The 26,261-nt window shown below is 39.4% G+C and overlaps 1 protein-coding gene across 3 annotated transcripts in view; it reads left to right on the forward strand.

The window, feature by feature from the left end:
• LOC120531805 (retinol dehydrogenase 16-like) overlaps positions 1–24,875 on the forward strand; it is a 65,875-nt gene extending 41,000 nt beyond the window's left edge. For all 3 annotated transcript variants that reach the window (XM_039757560.1, XM_039757558.1, XM_039757559.1), the window contains exons 4-5: positions 217–380; positions 24,433–24,875. In XM_039757560.1, the coding sequence (XP_039613494.1) occupies positions 217–380; positions 24,433–24,656 (388 nt within the window). In that variant the 3' untranslated portion in view covers positions 24,657–24,875. The remainder of the gene's footprint in view (positions 1–216; positions 381–24,432) is intronic.
• The last annotated feature ends 1,386 nt before the right edge of the window (positions 24,876–26,261 follow it).

Raw genomic sequence — 26,261 nt, forward strand, 5'->3', positions numbered from 1 at the left:
ACCACAGAGTAAGCACCCCCTGCTGACCTCACCAACATCTCCTCCAGCAGCAACCCAAGCTTTTCCTGGTTTTCCTGGTTAGTCTCCCCTCCCAGTGGATGACCTGTTCTGTTATACTGAACCTCTGGTGATCCCGGGTCATTTGTTTCTCAATGTTATTATCATTTTTCAAAACTAAAGGAAATACATACATATATTTTTCGCTCTCTTTTTCAGGATGAACATGGCCTTTTTCGGTGTCAAAGTTTCATGCATTGAGCCTGGGTTCTTCAAAACGAATATAATGACAACAGAGGTGTACAAGAGTAACATGGAGGAATTCTGGGAGAGGCAAACCGAAGAACTAAGAGAGGAATATGGGAGAGATTATGTAGAAAAAGGTGGGAATGATGACCATTGTTACTCTAGTTAACACCTTGACAAAACTTGCTACTCTCTATGGAAAGATGTTAAAAAGTTTGAAGGGCCAGTTTTTTAATTCAATTGAGGAGCAGATCTGTGGATCCTGAGGACTTCTATCTATGGGGTGAGTAATGCTGGAATGCATACGCCCCACTTGTACTACTTAAGCCACTGTCACATTTCACGATTTATAGTCATTGAGTGGCTGATCTTGTTGACAGACCATGTCAATCTGAGCAACTGAAAATTGCTGGGCTTGTCACATTTAGTGACTTCTACTGACCTTCCAGTACACTCGTGCTTGCACCTTCTTGTGATAGCCAACAACATGCTGCCTGACAGAACTGGTACTGCAGAAAGGCTTTCCAGGTACAGCAAATTCACCCACATCCATGATTACTTTTCTTTTTCCCCATTCTCTCTTGGTACATAAAGCGCGAAACATCAGACAAGACGAGCTTCCCTTCTGTGTGTGAGGTCCAAAACACCCACATCCCTTATTCCTTGTTGGTACATTCCATGCATTGTACTTCCAGAGGAGCATTCATTGGTAGTCAGTTATCATGCACGAAGTGCCCACCCTTACGACTAAAGACAAAATCAGAACTATTTCAGGGACGAGTCATGGACTAGTCAGAGTGAGTCAGTGGGTATGTGAAACTGCATGACTGAAAATCACGAGAGTCCACCATAACTGCCTCTGAGTTGATAAGGTTATATAAATGAAGGCTGTGACTTAAAATGGCTAGAAAAGTCGTCAAATGTGACATGGTTGATAGCTAATAAAAAGTTTGTTGTTTTGTTTTAAATTCACCATGTTCCTGTTTTCCCTTATATTTTGTATATTCTATGGATTTACGTGTTTTAGAACATTAGAACAATCTAGATGAAAACAGGCCATTCAGACCAACAAAGCTTGCCAATCCTATCCACTTATTTCTTCCAAAAAACAACAGGTCGAGGTCTGAAAGTCCTTAACGTCCTACTGTCTAGCATACTACTTAGTAGCTTATTCCAAGTGTCTATCGTTTTGACAGAATAGGGGGCACCACCTAGCCCCAAACCCTGGACACAACCAACACAAATACAGTCATGGTTTCAAGTATAATTATTTATACTTTTCAGTATCTTACAGACCCTTCTGGAACCTTCTGCATAAAACATCACATAATAAAGATTTTCCTCCTTCTCAGTCCTACTCCTCTTCCTCCAAGAAGGTGTTGTCCTCTGCCTCCTGACTCTGACTCCCTTGGATGAGGTTAAGCAGCTTCTTTTATCTGTGACCTTGGATTACAATTAGAGGAAGTCAGCAATCGTCTAGACTGACAGACCAAGCTAATCACTCCAACTAGTCCGAAACTCACCCCAACAATTGTCGTTAGCAGTAAGCCCGACTCTGTGTGGCTGAGAGCTGACAACCAATGAACACTAATGCAGAAGTACAACGTATATAATGTAATATTCAGTAATAAGTAACACGGGTGTTTTGGACCACTAAAAAAAAGAAGAGAATCTTGTCTGTATCATTCCTTATGTTTTAGGTACCACAACAGAACAGGAAAAAGAAAAACGGGTCAAGATTGTGGCCTGCTAATCTTTAATACAGCACTGAATCCATCAGGCAGCATGCTTATGGCTGTCAGACAAAGGGACAAGCGCGACTATGCTGGAAATTTGTCATGCAGTCATTAAATTTGACATGCCCAGCTGTTTTTATTGACACAGTCATGCGATGAGATCATCATCCACAGTCATCCAGTCGGACATACCCTATGACTAGAACCTGTGAAATGAGCTTTTGTCTTTGATTTTGGTTTGTGTAATGGGTTTGCTATACCATAGCTTTACTGCCAGCTTTGACCTGTTGCGGAAATGAATCAGTAAATAAAGAAGTGTCTTCGGCCATCATTATAAATTAACTCCAAACATGGCCATCCTTTATTTATACCTAAAGGTGAAGTTCTACATGTACTTCTTAATGCAGCATGGTAGACAGAAGAACTCTAACAGAGCGCTGTCTTTTCATTTTAGGTACATTTACATGTAATGACTATTAAACATTTCAAACACAACAATCAGAATACAGATAAATGGTATAGTGCAGACTCTCCTGTACCATTAAACATTATGCAGAGTCCCCAAATAGTTCATCTTTAAGAGTCATAAGATTTCTTATATGTACACTGTTATCTGAGAGCTGATGATATGATGATATGATATAGTTTTCGGTAACACTTTACATTAAGTGTCCATAATTACACTGAAACTACTGTGTAATTACCTTTATAAGTACAGTGTAACTATGAGTTATTACTCCATACTTACTGTGTAATACAAAGTAACGCTATAGTTAATTACTCAGTTGTCATTGTTATTCCACAGTTTAAATAATTACAAATGTAACAATTTATCACTGATCCAAAAACAAGTGTACTTACATAGTTACATTGCATCTGTACTTTCAAAATGTAATAAAAACATCAGGGTATGTAACTACAACTATGTAACAGATGTTCCATGGTCTGGGCAATTGCAATGGAGAACTGCAGTGATAACTGCATAGGTTTTCGATGATCTATTTTAAATGGTAAAAACACCTTTGCAAAATGGTTAACACTTTTGCCTCACAGATCCATTATCCTGAGATGGAATTCTGTCTGGAGATATGTGTGTAAAATTTGCACATTCTACCCATGTCTCCCTATGTCTTCTTCTTGGGTTTTATTACCACATCCCAGGGACATGTAGGTTGGGTTACATGGCCATATGTGTAAGAGCACGAGTGCTGGTATGCTTGTCAGTGGGCCTTGCAATGGGAAGGCTCCCCATCCTGGGCTGTTTCATGCCTTGTGCCCAGTGATGCTCGGAATGGCTCTGCGACCCTGTGTACCTTGATTGAATGATGCAAGTTTGGCAGTATAATGTTAGAGATGGGTATAATAATAGCCCCAAAAAAATCAACAATAAATAGTGTAACACAAGTACAAGAATGTGACAAATTCTTATTTAAGCAAAACATGTCAAGGAGGTGTCCCTCTAGATTTTTACATTAAGTAGGCCTTTTCAGTGTAAGTACAGAGTAAATACATGTCAAGTACATTCTGTTCCCAGGGGAGTTATCATTGAAAACCTTTTATAATTGCCCAGACCATGGAACATCCGTTACACAGTTGTAGTTACATACCCTGATGTTTTTATTACATTTTGAAAGTACAGATACAATGTAACTATGTAAGTACACTTGTTTTTGGATCAGTGATAAATTGTTACATTGTAATTATATTGTAACCGCCGATGTATAAGGCGAAGTCAGGCACGGGTAAGACGCGTGTCAAAGAAATCTCTCAGTCCAAAAGTTCGTTTTAAAAATATTTAGTGAAAGTTAAAAGCAAATAATCCATACAAGAATAAAAAGAAAAATAGTTACACACATAGAATAAAGGCAAAACTGGAGTTATGCCCAGTGCAAAAGAATCCTCTTTGCAGCTTGTACAGTTTTGGGATCACTTGTGTAAAGGTAACAGTGGTGGACACTAATCGCCCTAACTATGACTTAAAATTGACCTTACTTTCTACTTTAACTGTGTCTGCTTCTATGTATGTAATAGTGATGTCAATTATAGGTTTTTTTTAGGTTATAAATCTCAGAAATGGTGCCCAGTAACTTAAGTTCAAAATATGGTGACTAAACATTATCAGCAACTACTAGATCAGTGTTATTTCTTTTTCTTGTATTTGAGTAACTATTTGATTTCCTAAATGCTAGCTATAATAGTTTACAAAAAGTCCTGTCCAGTTTTAATTTTAATTTTATTGGAATCTAACCCTGTATTTCATCGTGATTAGACCATTTAATAGTACTGTTGGCAGTGATACAAACAGCACAGTATGTACTTCAAAACCTTCCAAAGTTACTTGCTTCTGTTGACAATGACATATGTACAACAATGACCAGAGACAGAGTCCTTATAAAATCAATCACACTCACATCTTCATGTTCACATCCATAAGGTCTCCCTGTTTAGTATCCATCGGTGGTCTATACTAGGTTCCCACCCTTGTTTTCTATTAAAGACAGGGAGTATCCATGTTGGCAGTAGGTGTCAATCCTCCCTTCGGAAGACATCATCACTACTCTTATTAATGTAAGACACCGGACCTTTTCAGGGACACATTAAAATTGCAAGGGATGTTATGAAGCTTTTTATCAATGTTAAAAATCTACCAACTAGGATCTTTAGTTTGTATCTAGGCTCTCCAGTTCACAAACTGCATACTTGCAGCCACTCTTTGCATAACACACTCCATCTCTTTTGTGCCCAATTACTACTTTGTTTTTGTTAATTTCTGTATTACTGGGGCCAAAGAGACCAAAATATGAATTATTTATCCTTTATTGCAACCAAAAGCTGTTAGCTTAAACTATATCTCTAGCTATATTAATGGAGTTACAGTGTCCCTGTTTCCTAAAGGCTTGGTATATAACATCCCATAAAGTTAAATGTTATACAGTATATAACGTAATTTTCTAATTTATATGTACTGGTAAAAATGTTAGAATGTCTTAGCTAAACAAGCAGTCACTTTCCAGGACCCTTTATCATTCCTCTTAGTTAACAGGTTTCTCTTAATAAAACCCTACTAGCCAACCCGCGGCGTAGCATACGGCGCATAATTATTTATTGATGACTGAACACTTCCTGAAAGACACAGTTGTCCAAATGGGGTGGGTTTGAGGATACGACTGTGAGTGAATGAAAAGATGGAACTCTGGAGAGAGCAACATACAACTGTCCGTGACTGAAAACTGTTTTTGGCAGATACAGGCTTATCTTTTTGAAAGTTTGGCCCTGTGCCTTATTAATTGTCATCACGAAGGAAAATCTAACAGGAAATTGTCTGCGTGTAAAGGTAAAAGGCAAATTTAAATCTGATGGGGTCAGGGATATCCGGGGAATAAGGACAGTTTGTGAGGTAGCACCTGTGACAGACTTATACTCCAGTACATTGCGGTGAATGCTGGTAACAGTCAGTCTAGTGCCATTACAGAGACCTTTTGCTGGCAGGAGGTTTCTGAGAAGCATGACGACTGAACCAATTTTAATTTTAAGTTTATGTGGAGGCGTGCCAGTGGGAGTAAGACTGTTAAGAAATTCTTCGTGGAATGAAAGTTGATCTGCAGGATCGTCTGTGACGATGGAGTTAACACTGGTGAAAGTCACTTCGTCGATAGGGATAAGTTTCAGCACTTGTTCATTAAGTTGTAGCGAGTCTTCGTTGGTGACGCTTAATATAGCTCACGTGCCGAGTTGTTCTAGAGTGACAGTTGAGAAGTCCATGTCGCCATACAGTTGTTGAACGGGAACAGAAATAAAAGGAAAACAATATGAAGGCAATGACACAGGTGTTCCTGTGGTAAAGCGGGTCCACAGCTCCCCTTCAAAAGGCCATTTTTAAATAAATAATTACCGTGTTCGCAGCGTAGCGAGGGGTGTGGTAGTGTGGCTGAAGCGGTTTCCGGGTGGAGTCATGCTGTGGGCATTTCTCCCCTGTGCAGTGAGTGAGTGAGTGAGGAGAGAGAGAAAGCTGGTACGGTAGAGCGAGCGAGAGCAGGCTGGCGGCAGCTGAGCAGACAGCCTAGGTGTTTGGTTCAACACCCGAGGGAGTAGAAGTTGTGGTCGCTTCCACTGAGATTACTTCAGAGAGCGGGAGTGACTGGAAGGTGGCAGACTCTCAGCGGAAGGCAGCAGGAGTCGGGACTTGGGACGCGGTGTCCCCAACATGAGAGCCTTGGTCGTTGGGGAATCCCAAGTCACTGTCAGGGGGAGCCAACCGGAGCCAAGGATCTCTCAGGCGACTGACAGTAGTGGAGTCAGGCACAGAGAAGGTCAGCTGCTGAGAAAGCACCTCATCTGTTGCAGGACTCGCATGGGTGATGCAGGTGAGATATTAATGAAAAGGAAGCACTGGGCTTATTGGTTTTTAAAGACTGCTTCCTGCATTGTGTTTTAACCTCAGTTTTAAAGGATTGATTGTTTTTTCTATTGTTGTGTTTTTTAAACTTTCACATTTCTTTTAAGGATCCCATGATCTTAGAGTTGGCGGGCGTAGCTCTGTTGTACGTATCCAGTGGTCTCTGTGTTGCGTGCCATGGTCGGCTGCTTAGTGAAATGTTGGTTGGCCGGGGCTCTGTGAGTTGGCAGGCGTGGCTCTGTCGTGTCGTGCGTAGTGAATTGTTGGTGGGCGGGGCTCGGTCAATTGGCACGCAGGGCTCTGTCTTGCGTCTTGCCTGCCCATGGTCAGCTGCTTTAGTGAATTACTGTATAAATGTAGATACTAGTTTTATATTGGTGGCAAGAGATAAGCTTAAATTAAAAAAGAAACATGGCATGTGTCTTTTTTAAACCATTCTTTTAGCAGGCCTGACTTGCATTAATATTTGCACACACACATTAGAGTGAATTCAGCACCTGAAGAACCTCCCAACCCCGCTCCCCCCACACAAACACAGGAAGAACATGCAAACTCTACGCACACACACACACAAAATACTCTCTCCTTTGCAATTTTTTACAAAAACACGTTGAACCATATTTCAAATTACACAACATCCTATTTATGTATACAGTGATCCCTCACTATATCGCGCTTCGACTTTCGCGGCTTCACTCCATTGCGGATTTTAAATGTAAGCATATCTAAATATATATCACGGATTTTTCGCTGGTTCGCGGCTTTCGGTGGACAATGGGTCTTTTAATTTAAAGTACATGCTTCCTCAATTTGTGTGCCCAGTTGATTTCATACAAAGGACGCTATTGGCGGATGGCTTAGAAGCTACCCAATCAGGGCATGTATTACGTATTAAATAAAACTCCTCAATGTTATACGATGTGCTTCCTGAGCGGTGCTTGATTGTTTGCCTTTCTCGTTCTCTCTCTGACTCTCTCTGACTTTCTCTGCGCCTGACGGAGGGGGTGTGAGCAGAGGGGCTGTTTGCCCAGAAGATACGGACACGACTCTAAAAAATGCTGAAAGACTACCTTCACATTGCTCCCTTCTTTGCAGCTGCTTTATCGCGGTGCGCATACTTAAAAGCTCAACAGCACGTATTGATTTTTTGATTGTTTGCTTTTCTGTCACGCTCTCTCTCTCTCTCTCTCTCTCTCTCTATCTCTGACATTCTCTGCTCCTGACACGCATTCTTTGAAGAGAAGATATGTTTGCATTCTTTTAATTGTCAGAAAGAACTGTCATCTCTGTCTTGTCATGGAGCACAGTTTAAACTTTTGACTAAAGGGTGTTATTTCATGTCTAGAGGGCTCTAATAATTTTAACATTGTGGGGGAGTTTATAAGGGCTTAAAATATATAAAAATAACCATACAAACATATGGTTTCTACTTCGCGGATTTTCACCTTTTGTGGGGGGTTCTGGAATGCAACCCCCGTGATCGAGGAGGGATTACTGTATATCTCTGCTTAATAATATTAATTTTGTATATTTTATTTAAAAATTAGTCAATAAACACTTTCCTTATATATAGCGGGTGTCCCAAAATTCATGCAAGATTTTAATTTTGCGCCATTTGTGTAGTAAAGTGTTGCCAACGAAAAAAAAAGACAGCATGACAGCTAACAGTTCAGGGTTATTAAAAATGGAGTGCTACATGAAAGAACAACGCGTTTTCATTGTTGAGCAATATTTTAAAAATAAAGAAGGTTTGGCAGCTACAGTTTGCAATTTTTGTACAAAATATGGTTGGAATAGTGATTTAACTTCATCAGCTTTTTCGAATAAAATCATCTTCAGCGACAAGGCTCATTTTCATCTTGATGGCTTCGTTAATTGTCAAAATTGTCGCATTTGAGGTTCAGAAAATCCATGAGTGATTGTTAAGAAACAAATGCATCCACAACGTGTCAGTGTTTGGTGTGGAGTTTGGGCTGGAGGCATCATCGGACCATTCTTCTTCGAAAATGCGGCTGATCAGGCAATAACAGTTATGGTGCTCGCTATTGCGACATGATAATCCAGCCTTTATGCCTAAATTGCAAGATATGGATGTGGACAACATGTTGTTTCAACAAGACGGTGCCACATGCCATACAGCCCGAGAAACAATTCAATTACTGCATGAGTCATTTCCTTGTCGTGTAATTTCCCGTTTTGGTGATCAGAATTGCCCACCCAGATCTTGCGATTTAATGCTATTGGACTTTTTTCTTTAGGGTTTTTTGAAGTCTAAGGTTTATGCCATCAAGCTCACGACCACCCACGCCTTGAAGGAGGAAATTGAGCGCTGTATCAACGAAATTCAGCCACATATATGCAAAACGGTCATGGAAAATTTCGACAAAAGTGTGCGTATGTGCCAGCAAAGCGGTGGAGGCCATTTACCCGATATGCTATTCCATACAAAACCCTATACTGTATACTTTATGAATCAATTAAAAATTTACAATTTTTAATTAAAAACCTGTGTTCTCTATCAAAATGACTTCTTGCGTGAATTTTGGGACACCCTATACTTTATATATAAAATACAGATGAACAAAGGGCGGGTTTATACTTTATGCGACATGACGTATGCTGCAGCGGATCCTCCTGCTACGCAAGCGTTGTACTGTTTATACTTGCGCGCATACTTTACGTAAATCTGGAGGAATCCACCAGGTGGCAGTGCGAGGTATCATCACAGTGAGAACAGGTTCGGCTTCACTGTGTTGTGAATTGCCTGGAAGACCCATTAAATTCCGATGACACCTTACCACAATATCTCTGTTTATTGATTAAATCCATCAATCCAGGGATGTGTCCATTCCAGCTAGCATTGTGCACGAAGCAGAAACAATTCCTAGACATGGCATCAGGTCATCGCAAGGTGAATACAAGCACTCACATACACTCGCTTCATTTTATTGTCACCAAATCTGCATATCTTTGGAAGGAAGCCGGAGCTCACCTTGGAAACCCAGCAGGAAAACATGCAAACTCCAGGCAGGGAATACCAGCGACATGACTCCCTGTGAGACAGCTGCACCACCTCTCCACCAACCGTGTCACCCCCTTGTGCGTAATTATTAACAGTATTCATTATTTAGACGACATTAACGATTTATCTGTAAAATGTAACATACATACTTTAATGCATTTCATTATGAAAGTGATATCAAGTATAAATCTAAGGATTTAAATGTGCAGAGAGTTAGAACATCATACATTTAATGTGTTCTGTGTGGTGATCTATTGCTGCTTATTGTCAGGTCAGGAGGAAGTCCCAGAAGCTCGTAGCGATTAAAAACTGGGATGACGTTTACAACGGTCTGCTTTATTGATAAAGTAAACTACGAGGTTAAAGTGGACATTTCGAGATTAAAGCCGAAATTTCCATTTTAATTACAAAATACACCTTTTCACTACGTCCTTAATTTTTTTCTCTGTGGTTCAAATACAGCGCTGTACATTATGTTGCTGTTGTGAAGTTGCAAAAAAAACGTCAGCACAAAAGACGGTATTTGAGACTTTTAAAATGTATTGTGTCATTACGATTGGGAATATGCAACGCTTAAATATAAAAGCACCACGAATGCATCTATATGTTGGCATTTTGCTTCACCACATCAAATCATTCATCAAACATCAAAGTGCACACATTGATCCCGGAGGATCCTCAAAATGGCTTTCTGTCACATGTAGATAGTAAACAGACTCTGACTTCACAGTCCAGCATTTATCACACTGCGCCCCGATTTTTGCTGGTACTGCAACTCGCATGCGTGTTGCGTTAATTTCTGAGGACCTGCTCAGAGGACGCATCAAATGAACACTGGGAATGTGCGGCAGCCATGATGCATGCGTGTACGCGTTCTGAGCGTGAAGTATAAACGAGCCCAAAAAGGGAACTTCTGTTTCAAAAAGCACACAAAAAGTGTCATTTGTATTTCATAATTATCAAAAGAACATTTTTCTTTAAAGCTTGATCAGAGTCTGAAGGAAAGATGTTATTCATATTTATAATTTTTTTTTTTATAAAAGCAAACATGGAGACATTTTAATTATACCAAATATGATGTATATTCAAAACTCATAATTTTTTAACCCAGATTGATTCAGTGCTCTGTTAATTTATATCAAAAATGTTTTCAATTTTCTGTATATATATATTTTCAGCAATTGCTTTAACAGTTTAAATTGTTCCATTTTCAAAACAAATCGCAAAGAAATCCATTTTACATATCGTTTCTTAGGAACAATACAACATTTTCAGACACACCCAGGATTCTTTTAAATCATTTAATCACTCACCACATTTTTCCTCAAAAATTCCACCTTGTAAAACAAGTAAAGCAGCATTTATACTCCTTTCAGCTGCATTTTATCCTTTCAATCTCCTCAATCAGATGTTATCTCTCAGTCTCTCTCATTCTCTCGCTGCAGTCTCTCATGTGCATGACTTCACTGCATGTTAAGAACTTTGTTTATTTTAAGTCACAAGTTAGTCAATCAATCACCCATTACATTTTTTTAAATAAAATATTCCATATATTATTCCACTCAAATGAATAATAGTAATAATAAAAATAATTTCTTACATTTACATAGCGCTTTTCTGACTAATCAAAGCACTTTACATAGTGAGTGGGGAGCCACTTCAACCACCACTAATGTGTAGCATCCACCTGGATGATGTGACAGTAGCCATTTTTTTTACGCCAGTACGCTCACTACTCATCAGCTGTTAGGTGGTGAAGTGGTGAGAGAAATAGCCAATTAGACATATGAGATGATTAGGGGGCCAGAATGACTAAGCCATGGAAGTGCAACTTAACCTGGACATTGGGTTACACCCTGCTGTTTACAAAGAATGCCCAGGGACCTTTTATGACCACAGAGAATCAGGACCTCGGTTTTACGTTTTATCCAAGAGATGGCGCTATTTTTACAGCACATTTTCCCTGTCACTGCACTGGGACATTGGAATCTACATTCAGACCACAAAGTAAGCACCCTCTTCTGGCCTCACCATCACCTCTTCCAGTAGCAACCCAAGCTTTTACAAGATGGTCTACCATCCAAGTACTGACTGGGCCTGAACATGCTCAGCTGCTTGTTTTATTGACCGCCCCCCCCAGGTTTACACTATGTTTCCATAGGTACTAAATTCACAAGCATTCCTAGAGTAAAACGTTATAGATAGATAGACATTTCTATATGTTTCCAAACAGTGCAAATTCTTAAGTTACTTTTTATTGCTTTTTACTCTTTGTAATTAATGTTATTATTTCTCCTAAAGGCAGTCACAAGTCTAATTCTGACTCCCTAGATTATAGAATTCACCACAAAGATGACTTGGTATAAAAATAACTCATAAGACACTGCTTCAGTTCTTTAAAAAAATCTTACATTTTATCTAAGCCTATTATTTATTTTTATTAGGTGTATACTAACAGAGTATAGATGAAACAGAAAGGAAAAATAAAGAAGTAAGTAATGCTCTAATAGTCCCAAGATACAGTGAGATCCAGCATCTTGTGATGATAGTGAACTTCAGCAGCTCTAAGATTAATGTAAAAGAGATACATCTCTGAACAAACGTGGAATACAGCATTCCAACATTTTTTTTATTTTAAACTAGTGCATCGCTTAATTGCCTCATTACTGAAAGCCTTTCCCTAAATAAAGGGGAGTGGTGGCTCTGAGATTAAGGACCTGTGCTGGCATCCTGAAGGTTGCCGGTTCAAATCCCTGTCACTGCAAAAAGAGATCCTACTCTGCTGTGTGCTTGAGCAAGGCCCTTAACCTTCAATTGCTCCAGGGGAGCTGTACAATGGCTGACCCAGCGCTCTGACCCTAAGGGGTATGCAAAAACAAACAAATTCCTAATACGAGAAATTGTATTAGTATGGTCACATTCATCCAGTATGTACTAAATCTCTTTGTGTGAAATGATTCAGAAATAGAACTTGGCAGCAGTTCATGAAATATTTCACACACAACTGCCTGCAGAAACAATTCAGTGGCCTCAAGGAATAATATTTCATGGTGAGCCAACCTAGTAGCAAGAATACCCATCTCAAGGACGATACTGGTAAGATTGTCGTGGTGAGATGAGGGAACATCTTGGGGTTCACCAACACAAAAAACGATTGCAGAAAATACTCAGTAAACAAAGAAGAGCCATTGCTATATATGAATTCCAAGCATTAGCCCTTCTTTATTTATACCTATGTTACCGACCTCAGGCCTAGGGGAACCTGGGCCAGGTACAAGCCACTGGTGCTACAGGGTGTAGCCACCGTGATATGGTGTAAAGCATAAAAGAAACAGACAGCAGTCCCGAGTCTCAGACTATACTTCTCTGTCTTCTTTATTCTCCTTTTCCCAGAAATATATATATACTTCAATTTCTGCATAGATCATATGGCAGCAATCAGTGAAAACAATGGTGCAAGCCAATTTCCTCTGCATAACAAATAGTGTAAACACATTTACTTTGAGTCCTTGATTAGAAACCAATTTTCCAAGGAAGCAGACAGTTCTGTATTCCCACATTGTATGTAGATGAGATACTAAATCAAAGCAGTCTGACTATTCGAAGCAGGTGACTCTTTAGCAAGACAGGTAAATATTTATTTCCTGTAGATAGCCATCAGCAATAACCTGTAGCAGAATTTTCCAGACATTCTGCCTTTTCATTAAAACACTGGTTTATAGCCCATTACACTAAGTAACACATCGGAAATGTTATTTTCTTTATAATACTGAGTTCTAGCCCATTACATTCTCCCCTACTTTTTTTGAGATGTCTCCTGACATCTTGCATCAAAGGCTCAGCCTTTGGTTCAGTGTCTATTGTGTCTCAACCAATGGTCTTAGGTAATAATCAAATCCTGGGTATGCTGGATACACTGTTGTGTGGCTTGGTAAAAGATACATAGGATTCTGTATAACTGCATGGACACCAGGATTCCAAGACTGGTATGATGGCTGCCCCAGTCTGTGGTATGTGAATACTTCTCTGGGTCTGACAGTGCGAGCCGATCTTCTTAAAATGTCCCCTTCTCTGTCACTCTGGTGTTCTGTTGTTAGGTCTTCTTGACCATTTGTGGGTTCCACTACTTCATCAATGTTCTCTACCTGGGGTTCAGCAACACTGCTCTCCATTTCCAGTCCTTGTTCCCTTGAAGTTCCTTGCAAAGGATTTCTGTCAGGTTGTCGTGGTTCTCGTGGTTCAGGGTAGAACTCTCGGGCCTTGGCTCTGAGCCTGGAGTGTGAGTCAGATTCTATTACCTCTGATCTGACATGTGCTGGAAAGCATGGCAAGCAACGGGGACCATATGAGGTTTCTGCTTCCTCATCGGAGTGATCAGACGCCGAGTCTGGTGTCTCACTCTTTGTTCTTGCTGGTCTTTGCATTTTCCTTTTCACTGTGTTCGATTTAGTGTCTTTTTCAAAAGCTAAGTCATTGACAGGCAGCAGGAGGTTGCGGTGTAGTATCCGGGGTGCTCTGCTACCAACTTCTGGCTGTACCTTATACACTGGGCTGTCTTTAATTCTCTCCACAATACGACATACCTCTTTTTCCCAGTAGTCATGGAGTTTTCCTGAGCCTCCTCTCTCAGATAGGTTTCTGACTAAGACTCTGTCACCTGGTTGAAGAATACGCCCCTCACTGTACGGTCATAATACTGCTTACCCTTGGCGGATGCTTTCCGACTGTTATCTGCAGCAATCTGGTAAGCTTCCTTCATCTTGGTTGCCCATTTTTGCACAAAGTCCTGGCTGTCTGTTTCCTCATTGTCAGTTGTAAGATTAAACAACAAATCGATAGGTAATCTTGGAGCTCTGCCATACAAGAGGAAATATGGTGCCTAGCCAGTTGATTCGTGTCTTGCACAATTATATGCATGCACAATTTGTGGTAGGTAATCTTTCCACTTTTTCTCTTCTTCCAAGGTTCGGAGCATCTGAAGCAGAGTTCGATTGAATCGTTCTACTGGATTCCCCTGTGGATGATAGGGGGTGGTGCGGGAGTGAGCTATTCCAGACAGTTGTTGGAGCCTCTGAAATAAGTTATTTTCAAACTCACACCCCTGGTCATGGTGCAGCTTTGCAGGGTAGCCAAAACGGGGGATAAAGTCTTGGAAAATCTTCTCAGCTGCGGTTTTTCCAGATTTGTTTTTGGTGGCATATGCTTATGCAAAGCGAGTGAAGTGATCCATCAGAACCAGAACATAGTCATAACCTCCTTTACTTGGCTCAAGATGGAGAAATTCTACAGAGAGCAGTTCAAAAGGTTTGCTTGTAGTAATAGAGCCCATAGGTGCTCTGTCTGGGTTACTAGGGTGCTTCTGCTTGATGCAGGCACAGTGTCGAATTACATAATCTTCAATCTCTCGCTGCATGTAAGGCCAATAAAATCTTTCTCTGGCTAGATGAATCACCTTGTCAGATCCGATAGGTCCCATGGAGGCTTTTAAGGACAACTGGTTTCAGCTTATGTGGCAAAACAAGTTGCTTTCTTTTTCCTACTTGCCTGTACAGTACTCCCTTGTAAATGGTGAGTTTGTTCCATTCATGTATCAGTCTCTTTGTTTCAATTCCCATTTGTTCCTTGTCCTTCTTATTTGGACCCCATCCTCTGCTTTTGAGGTTAATGATTTCACTGATGGTAGCATCTTCTTGCTGTGCGACCCTAATATCATTTAGTGTGACTGTATCAGCACTTCCTGGCAACACATCATCATCCACTGAGGTGAACTGTAGAGCAGCCACCCATGGCACTTCTTTATCTTTAGCTGCTTTGTCCCCCTGCCAGACAGCTGAGACGACTTCTGGAGATATTGTTTTTGATTATACTCAGTGATAGTGGCCTGTAAGTGCACAGGGAAGCAGGACAGTGTATCTGCATCTGTATTTGCTTTCCCAGGAAGGTATTTGATGTCAAAGTTAAAGTCTGCTAATTCTCCAACCCAGTGATGACCCACTGTATTCAATTTTGCTGTACTCAGAACATATGTCAGAGGGTTATTGTCAGTATATACAGTGAAGGTGGGTGCATAATATAGATAGTCTCTAAATTTTTCACAGATTGCCCACTTCAGGGCCAAAAATTCTAACTTGCCAGAGTGGAAATGGTAATTTCTCTCAGCTGGGGTGAGTGTTCTCGATCCGTAGCCAATTACACGTAGTTTACCCTCCTGTTGTTGGTAAAGTACAGCTCCTAGTCCTTTGTTTGATGCATCAGTGTGCAAAACAAAGGGCAATTCAAAATTTGGAAAAGTAAGTATGGGTAGAATGGTGAGTATGTGCAGCTGTATTCTGCACTCGTTGTAAGCGATTGATGTCATTTTTGGGTCAACCTGAGAAGAGTGTGTTACAGTAATCTAGCCGACTAAAAACAAAAGCATAAACTAATTTCTCAGCATCTTGCAATTTTGCTATATTTCTTAAGTGAGAAAATGCTGTTCTGGTAATCTGATTAATATGTGATTTAAAATTCAGGTCAGAGTCAATAACTACCCCTAAATTATTTACCTCCGTCTTGACTTTTAAGCCTAATGGATCAAGTTTATTTCTAATACCCTCATTATATACATTTTTGCCAATCACTGAAATTTCTGTTTTCTCCTTATTTAGCTTAAGAAAATTACTACTCATCCATTCAGAAACACAAGTACGACATTGTGTCAGTGAATTAAGAGTGTCGGGGTCATCAGGCGCTATCGATAAATACAGCAGTGTTTCGTCAGCATAGCTGTGGTAGTTCATGTTATGCCTTGAGATAATCTGACCTAATGGAAGCAAGTAAATCGAAAGAGCAGTGGACGCAGGATAGAGCCTTGTGGAACACCATATAGAATATCAGGTATAATTACCACAACTAACAAATAATTTTTCTACCTGCCTGGTAAGTCTCAAACCATTTTAAGACCCTGCCAGAGAGGCCCACCCATTGATTAAGGCGATTTCTAAGAATATTGTGATCAATGGTATCAAATGTGGCACTCAGATCTAAAAGGATGAGAACAGATACACGGCCACTGTCTGCATTTACCCGCAAGTACTACTTTAATGAGTGCAGTTTCTGTACTGTGATTTGTTCGAAAACCTGACTTAAACTTGTCAAGAACAGCATGTTTATTCAGGTAGTCATTTTGATGCATAATGATTGCCTTTTCTAGGATTTTACTTTAGAAAGGCAGGTTAGAAATAGGTCTAAAATTTTCAAAAGCAGAGGAGTCAAGATTATTTTTCTTGAGCAGGGGTTTAACTACAGCAGTCTGGGAAGACCCCCGTATCTAATGACGCGTTTCCTATGTCAAGAATACTATAAATTAGCACACTGGATACTTCTTTGAAAAAACTGGCTAGTATTGGGTCAAGATATTATTGGTATTATTTGAGTCACATTTGAAACTTTCCAGTCCTCAGGTATTTCTCCCTTCTCAAGTGACTACTCAAATATACCTAGTAAGGGTTTATAGATGGCATCTTTAATTAATTTCAATACAATTGGTAAAATTCCATCAAGTCCAGGAGTTGTATTAGTCTTTAATGTATTGAGGGCTTGTAGCACATCAGTCTCTTCTGTTTTAAAATTTATGAACTCAACAGTTTGTTTTGTCTTCAGCATCAGCCGTTCCACTTGTTTCTTCCTTTATAAAGACTTCTTAAAGGCTTCTTAAATTCTTTTTTACTGGAGTACTATTGAAAAAAATGCTTGCTGTTTGTCTTGGCTTCACTAGAAATTTTTATTTTGGCTTCTCTTTCACATTTTGAATTTTTTTTAATCTCTTGCTGTAGTTTCCAGTATTCCTCTATTTCAGAATTCTTTTGCTTTTTAAAAAAATTCTTGTACAGTAATCTTTTCAGTTTTAGTTTTTAAATAATGCCCCTATTTATCCACTTTAGCCAGTTTTTTTAGTCTTTTTGTTTTATTGGTTTTCACAACAAACTTATTTTGAGCCTGGGTCAGAAGATCTCTAAAGTAACACCAACTGTCATTTATAGTTGCTGAGTTTTTGTTTTATTGTTTGCTGAATCTTTTCTAATGTCTCCCTTTCTCTGTCTATTTTGAAATGTGTGTTCCTTTCTTTTAATGCATGCAACCTAACAACAGGAACCCCTAAAAATGATTGAATGTTATAATTGGTGACATTCTTACTGTTTGCAGAAAGAAACTCTTCACCAGGTATTTCTTTTTAAATATATGAGAAAAAGGTCAGACAAACACAACACTTCTAAACATTGAATAAACACAATTGACATTTTATGCAGCCCTGCTGTTAGGTGTAGTACGGCGGTTCTCAAACTGCGTAGCGCCCGAAGTAACAAAAAAGGCAAAGTTGTCAAAAAAAGAAAACAAGAATCGAAAATATGAAAAATACATCTATTGAAACCAAAACAAATTAACTTAAGCTACATTCTGATACTTGAAAAATAAATATAGAGTTAGATAAATGTCGACAAAAGTTAAGTAGGTATAATAAAACTTGTAGCGGTGTATCGGCAGCAAAAAATATAGGAATACATTTTAGTAGGGTTTCAAAAAAACGTTAGGGGGGCGCGACTAATACTGTTATGTAAACTCAGGTCGCAAATACTTAAAGGTTGAGAAACACTGGTGTAGTAATTGAATATTCCTATCGTACACCTACAGTCTGGCTATTTGGTCCACCAAGGGCCATTGTGCTGAGCTGATCGAGTGAGTACTTTGTACTTCTACAATCGTGCAGGTGATTTGGGGCTTTTTTTTTTTTTTGCTCTAAGCCACCATGGCAGATTTTCAAAAGACAATAATGATCACATTTTTCGATGCTGACTTTCTCATAAAGAGTTTGTTCCTCACAAACAGACTGTTAATCAGCGACATTATATTGAACTGCTGATGCATCTATGGGAAAGCATCAGAAAAAAGTGCCAGGAGTGAACCAAACACCGAATTTGTGACCAAAATCAAGTTGGTTGTTGCTTTGAACCTTACAGTAATCATAAGATTTGACTCTCTGTAACTTCTTTTTGCTCTCAAAATAAAAATTGACAGCAAAGAGAAGGGCTGGGACAAGTCAATTGCATCTCAATTAGTAGAGTAATTTGGAGGCAACTAAAAGGGAATTGCTGTAAGTCTTTTTAAAAAAAGATTTTTTTAACAGTTCCAGGAAGTTTTGCACCAAGGTGCAGTACAACCACCAAAGGCCAGAATTAAAACAAATTTCAATTTACATCAAATACTTAAAACTAAGTGTAGAATCTCAATTAATATTCATTCATTAAAGTGCACTCTTAATTGCCAATACATAACAGTCAACACACAACACATTCACATTTTAAATCCAAGAATGAAGAATATGTGTCATTTCCTGTTTTTGTTCAATAAGCAAAATTCTAATGTATAATTGTCTTGATTCATGACATTGTTGATGACAACTATTCTAAAGAAACGAAATATAAAAACTTCATGCAGCCTGTAAATTGTGTCATGTAAAATTCAAACAGCGGTCAATTGAAAGGGCTCTATTCTTAATGTCACAAGAAGGAAATGAAACATTCAGGTTGGCTGGCATGCACATGCCAAAAAAACTTTACACTGGGGTTGAATGGCCTGCCCAAACAACCAAGAAACAGGCGTGCGGCATAAGACATAAAGAAAATTTCTCAAAAAAAAAATTCAACATAAGAAATTGCATAATCATGAAAACACAAAGAAAAAATATGACAACTTACAAGTTGAATTTGCTAACCTTCTGTACAGTATATGTTAACAGTACGTTCAGTTATTGAAACAAGTCTAATTTTTGCAAAACAGTCCCATCTGCTGGAAATGAACAGTATTGTCCTACATGCACTGAATCAGACATTAACTTATTCTATAGTTCACTTCTAACAATATTTGATGACTATTAACTCCATTTTAATGAAAATCATCATATAAAATTAGTTAAAATGTTTCATCAGGAATTCAGAAAAAAATCCTTTGGGATATGATATGAGAGGGGTTGCAGCATCTGGTAGGTGATGAGCCCATAAGACTCCACATTGCAGTTTCAGGTTGAGCCTGGCCTGATTATGTGGGTTGTCCAATCACATGGTGCTTGCTGGTGAACAATATTTCAAATGGCTTTCTCCAGTAGAGGGTCCTGGCAGTTGTATATTATTCTTCACAGGCAGGGTTCACTGTTTTCTAATTTGTACCGTCATGAGGGTCAATTTGAAATGTCCTTTGCCTGACCTTTCAGCCCAAACGTGTTCACCAAGGGAGACCCTACCTGAAGTACAAAGCTCCAGACGACCAAGATTTGAGCATCCCTAAGGTGTACAAGCCTCACCACCGTGTCAAGTATTGGAGTGGTGGTAGCTGTTCTGTGGCACTGCACTTGTCCATGGTGGTGAAACAACCTTAGTCTAATGACAAACTTTTGTGAACTGTGAGTCCCAAAAGTACATAAGTCCCATAAATATTTCCATAATTGTTCACTTTAGGGGGTACTACCATCACAACCCCAACTAGAAGCAAAAAGGGCCTCGTAGAATCTTTATATAATAAAAAGGTTTATTCTTGACATAATCGTTTGGAGAACAAAAGCAAGCTCTGTAGAGAACAAAGGCAAAAATGGAATTGTCTAAAAAACAAAGTCAATCGAAAGCAAACAAGTCCAAATACAGAATCCTGAATGAAGTCAAAAAATAGAGAAAATGGTTCAAAAAACTGAAAAATCCACAAAAGGTACATTGAAGCTCAATCAACTCAACACTACAGGAGGGCATTCAAAATTAACCTCCAGGAGCTATGGGACACACTCGGGATTTATAGGGCAGAGGGCAGTTCCTGGCAGTGATTGCACCCACAAAACACATGGGACATGACCAAAACATTGATACACAGACAAATTGAAACACAAACAATACAAAAAAACCCAAGTAATATTAATGTAAACAAAATGATCACAAAAGGCATAAAAGAAATATTTAAACAACAGCCAAAGGAGGAACCCTGACACAAAACTTTTAGTTTTCCTAGTTGATTTCCTTGTTCTCTCCTATGGTCAAGAATTGTGAGTTCAAGAGGTAAAAATTAGGTTTCTTCACATGGTGGCTGGGCTAACACTCCATGATAGGGTGAGAAGCGTAGCGCTTCAGGAGAACCTCAGAGTAGAGTTGCTGCTCCTCCAGATCGAGAGGAACCAGCCGAGGAGGTTTGGATGTGTCCCACTTGGTAAAAATATTGCAACAGGCCCAGAACATGCTGAAGGGGTTACTTGTACTGTATATAACTTGGATGACTTGGGAACACCTAGGAATTCCCCAAGAAGGGCTAAAATATATAGCTAGGGAGAGAAGTAACTTTGCTGATCTGAAAAACGACCCTCACCAGGAAGAGCAGGTTCACAAGATGAGATCAGATGAATGAGATGAGATGAGAGGTAATCAATCACTCAATAAGTGATAGTTAGACATTGTAAAAGCAAAGGTGCAGAAATTGAGTTCTTTACAAACATTGCATTCCTTTTTTGTGACCCTGGGGACAAATCAGAACAACAAACATGTCTGCAATTCCACCAATCTTAAAAAACCTAAGAGTCACAATGGAGAATATCATCACTTCTGCTTAAATCATGACCAGCCCCACAATGTAAGTCATATAGTCCAAGTGTTTCTATTCAGTGATGGCTAGTCTAGAGAATATTACGTGAGGTAGATGATGGATATGCAGTGTTCACTGGCAGCGCCACATTGGCTCGGAGTGAAAATGTTGTATTGTTCCTAAGAAACAATATGTAAAAGGGATTTCTTTGCAATTAGTTTTGAAAATGGAACTATTTAAATTGTTAAAGCAATTGCTGAAAATATATTGTGCACAGAAAATTGAAAATATTTTTGATATAAATTAACAGAGCGCTGAATCAATTTGGGTTAAAATATTATGAGTTTTGAATATACATCATATTTGGTATAATAACAAATGTCTCCACATTTGCTTAAAAAAATATTTATAAATATGAAAAATAACTTTCCCTCAGACCCTGATCAAGCTTTAAGGAAAAATGTTCTTTTGATAATTATGAAATACAAAGGAGACGTTTTATTTAAGTGCATTTTATATTTAAAGTATATGTAAGGAAATTGATTATTGACTAATTTTTAAGTAAAATATACAAAATTAGTATTGTTAAGTAGAGATATATGCATAAATGAGATGTTGGGTAATATGAAAAATGGTTTAACATGTTTTTAAAAATTGCAAAGGAGTAAGGTGCTACAGTGAATTGTGTGTGTGTGTGTGTGTGTGTGTGTGCGTGTGTGTGTGCGTGTATGCGTGCGTGTATGCGTGTGTGTGTGTGTGTGTGTGTGTGTGAGAGAGCAAGAGCTCCCAGGAGCATGCTCTGTGGTGGACTGGTGTCACCTCCACATTGCCTTTGTACCATATCTTGCTACTGTCAGAACAAACCTCAGTCTGTTAAAGGGAAGGATGGACGAAAAATTTGGCTGGTGCTGTTGTAAAAAAGAAAAGGCTGGTTCAGTTCTAATAATAATAATAATAATACATTTAATTTATTTGTAGGTGTCTTTCTAAACACTCAAGGACACCGAACAATAGACAAAACACAGATTATAAACAAAAGTAAAATACAGAAGTTAAAATCAGACAGAGCAATTGTAATCAAGAGAAAAATCAGTCTTAAACAAATGAGTTTTAAGTTTAGATTTGAAAAGTAAAAATGATTCCATATTGCTAAGCTCAGATGATAGTGAGTGCCAGAGCTCAGGAGCAGAGCAACTGGATGCTGTGCTCCCCATGGTGGTAAGACAGGTGAAGGGAACAGTCAAGTGAATGGAGGAAGAGGATCTAAGGGTGCGGGAGGGAATGGCAACATGGAGGAGGTCAGACAGATATGGAGGGGTGAGGTTGTGGAGAGCCTTAAAAGTTAGTAGGAGAATTTTGAATTGAATTGAGAATTGAACTGGAAGCCAATGAAGCTGCTGCAAATGGGAGTGATATGGTGAGGAGAGGGGGTTCTAGTAATGATGCAGGTAGCTGAATTCTGGAGCAATTGAAGCTTATAAAGAGATTTGCGAGAAAGACCAAAGAAAAGGGAATTGCAATAATCCAGACGAGACGTGACAAGACTATGAACAAGGATAGCAGTGGTGTGGGGAGTGATGTAGGGGCGAATACGATTAATACTGTATTACGCAAGGAGAAATATGCAGACCGGGAGACTGAAAAGATAAAGTACTGTCAAGGATGACACCCAGACTCTTAACCTGTGCGGAAGGGGAGACAGAGGAATTATCAATAACAAATGAAAAATGATCAGATTTGGATAATTTTGATTTTGTACCAATGAGGAGAACCTCAGTTTTGTCACTATTTAATTTAAGAAAATTTGAAGAAAACCAGGATTTGATTTCTGCTATATAATCAATAAGTGAGGGGGATGGAAAGGAAGCAGTAGGTTTGCTAGTGAGATAGAGCTGGGTGTCATCAGCATACCAGTGAAAGCTAATGTTATAATTACAAAAGATATTACCAAGGGGAAGGAGGTAAATAATGAAATGGAAGGGCTCCAGGACAGAGCCCACCTAAAGTATCAGCGGTGGGCTGGGATGTGAAAGTTTTAAGCTGAACAAATCGAGTGCGGCCTGAGAGGTAGGATCTGAACCAATCTATTGGAGTGTAGGTAATGCCAATCGAAGATAATCTATTGAGAAGAGTAGTGTGATAAACAGTGTCAAAGGCTGCACTCAGATAAAGGAGGATGAGAATAGGAATTAAACCAGAATCAGCTGCCATAAGGAGGTCGTTAGTAATTTTTATAAGTGCCGTTTCTGTACTGTGAAGGGGACGAAAACCAGACTGGAACTGTTCATACAGATTACTTTGAGATAAATGAGAATGAAGTTGAATAGCCACTATTTTTTCAAGAGTTTTGGAAAAGGAGGGTAGATTAGAAATAGGACAAAAATTACTGAAATTAGTCGGATCGGCAACAGGTTATTTCAGTATTGGTTGTTATTGCAGCACTTTTAAAAGATGAAGGAACAGTACCAGTAGTGAGAGAAGAGTGGATTATAGCAGAGATAAGGGGGACCAGAGAGGGGAGGCAGGCTTTGACCAGAACTGTAGGAAGGGGGTCCAGTTGACAGGTGGATGGCTTAGACTTACAGACAAGATCTGAGATTTCTGAGAAGGTAGGAAGCTGAAAGGAGGAAAATGAATGAGTTGGTGGGTGAAATTCAAATGAAGTACTGGATGAATCTGTACAGAGAGACTGATGAATCTTCTGGATTTTTTCATTAAAAAAGGACACAAGGGAATTGCAAAATTCAGTCGAGTAAAGGTGAGAAGGTAAAGAATCCGGGGATTGTGTGATATTGTTAAGTATTGAAAACAATGACTTGTTTCCTTCACTGGAAGAAATAATGAGAGTATAATAGTTAGATTTAGTTTGGGCAATACAGTTGTTGTAATAAAGTATATGGTTTTTGTACATCTCTTTGTGAACAAAGAGTCCAGTTTTTTTATATAAATGTTCAAGTTGCCGGCCTTTGGCTTTCAAAAGCTGAAGTTCAGGCGTGAACCAGGGAGCAGAAAAGGAGAAAGAAACAGATCTAGTTTTTAATGGAGCGACAGAGTTAAGAATACCATTAAGTCCAGTGTTATAATGTGAGACCAGTTCTTCAGGAGTGGATAAATTATGAATGTCTATAAGGGAATCAGTACTAGAGGTAAGAGAGTCTAAGTTAATATTCTTAATATTACGGAAAGATGTGAGATGGGAAAGCTTAGTGTTGGAAAGTGCAAGTTTAACATTGAATGAAATAAGAAAGTGATCAGTTATGGGGAGTTCATCTGAAGTACAATCAAGAAGAACACTTGTAAACATTATGCGCTCTTTCATGACACATCTTGAATTCCTTCTCTAACTGTTCTAACAAGTTAATTGGTTTCAATTCTTTTTTTTGGTGTGTGTGTCTCTCTCTCTTTTTCTGTTATTCTTATTTTTTTTTTTATTATACCCACAGTTGTGGAAAATGTAGGAAAGCAGATAGACAGTTATCCGGACCCGGACCTTATGAAAGTGGTGAGCTGCATGGAGCATGCCATTTCAGCTGAACATCCTTGGACTCGCTATGCACCTGGATGGGATGCCAAACTTTTTTGGATCCCACTTTCCTACATGCCAACTGTCATTATCGACTACATATTCAACCGGGCCATGACCAAACCAGCGCAGTCTGTGTATTGAACTTGGGCAGCAGCAGCATTCCTGGAGTTGGGCCTTTCCATTGGGATGGATGACCTGCTAACTTTTCTGCAAATGTCTTGCAACTGTATGCTGAAAAAAGAGGGGTAGTTCTGACAAAATGTAAAGCAATAAATGCTATTAAGTCATCTTCTTGGGTGGCTAGCTCAGACTTTTTACAGTTTACAAGCACGATTAAACATTAAGGACATTACATGTAAAGTGTTACAGGGTATTTTATTAACAACTTTCAATGAATAAATGCTTTGTAGTCTTTCTTGGCATGAAACCATACTACTGCTCACTAATCATCACCTCACTTCATAACTGAGCTTCCACTACTCTTTCCCATAACTTTATGCTGTGGCTCATCAGTTTTATTCCCCTGTAGTTCTCCCTTATTCTTAAATATCGGCACCAGTACACTTCTTCTCCACTCCTCAGGCATCCTCTCACTTTCCAAGATTCCATTAAACAATCTGATTAAAAACTCCACTGCCATCTCTCCTAAACACCTCTATGTTTCCACAGGTATGTCATCTGGACCAATGGCCTTTCCATTTTTCATCCTCTTCATAGCTGTCCTTACTTTCTCCTTGCTAATCTATTGCACTTCCTGATTCACTATCTCCACAACATCCAACCTCTTCTCTCTCTCGTTCTCTTTATTCATCAGCCTCTCAAAGTACTCTTTCCATCTGCTCAACACACTCTCCAAACTTGTGAGTACGTTTCCATCTTCATCCTTTATCACCCTAACCTGCTGCACATCTTTCCCAGCTCGGTCCCTCTGTCTAGTCCACTGGTCCTTTTCTCCCTCCTTAGTGTCCAACCTCTCATAAAACTCATCATACGCCTTTTCTTTAGCCTTCGCCACCTCTCTCTTCATCTTGCGCCTTATATCCTTGTACTCTTGTCTACTTTCTGTATCTCTTTGACTGTCCCAGTTCTTCTTTGCCATCCTCTTCCTCTGTACTTCCTCATTCCACCACCAGGTTTCCTCTTTCCTCTGTCCAGATGCCATGCCAAGCAGCCTTCTTGCTGTCACCCTTACTACATCTGCTGTAGTTTCCCAGCTGTCTGGTGACTCTTCATTGCCACCCAGTGCCTGTCTCACGTCCTCCCTAAACTCAACCTTACAGTCTTCCTTATTCAACTTCCACCATTTGATTCCTGGCTCTGCCCTCACTCTCTTCCTCTTTTTGATCTCCAGCATCATCCTACAGACCACCATCCTGTGCTACTTAACTACACTTCCCCTGCCACCACTTTACCACTTTGCAGTCTTTAGTCTCCTTCAGACCAACTCTTCTGCATAGGATGTAATCTACCTCTGTGCATCTTCCTCCACTCTTGTACGTAACCCTATGTTCCTCCCGCTTCTTAAAATATGTATTCACCACAGCCATGTCCATCGTTTTGGCAAAATCCACTATTCTCTGACCTTCTTCATTCCTCTCCTTGACACCATACCTACCCATCACCTCCTAGTCTCCACTGTTCCCTTCACCAACATGCCCATTGAAATCTGCTCCAATCACCACTTTCTCTGCTCTTCTCTGCTGTATAGTTTTTTGTCTAAATTTGCCATAGACGTCATTCTCAGGA

The sequence above is a fragment of the Polypterus senegalus genome, chromosome 6 (assembly GCF_016835505.1).
Source record: "Polypterus senegalus isolate Bchr_013 chromosome 6, ASM1683550v1, whole genome shotgun sequence".
NCBI lineage: Eukaryota > Metazoa > Chordata > Cladistia > Polypteriformes > Polypteridae > Polypterus > Polypterus senegalus.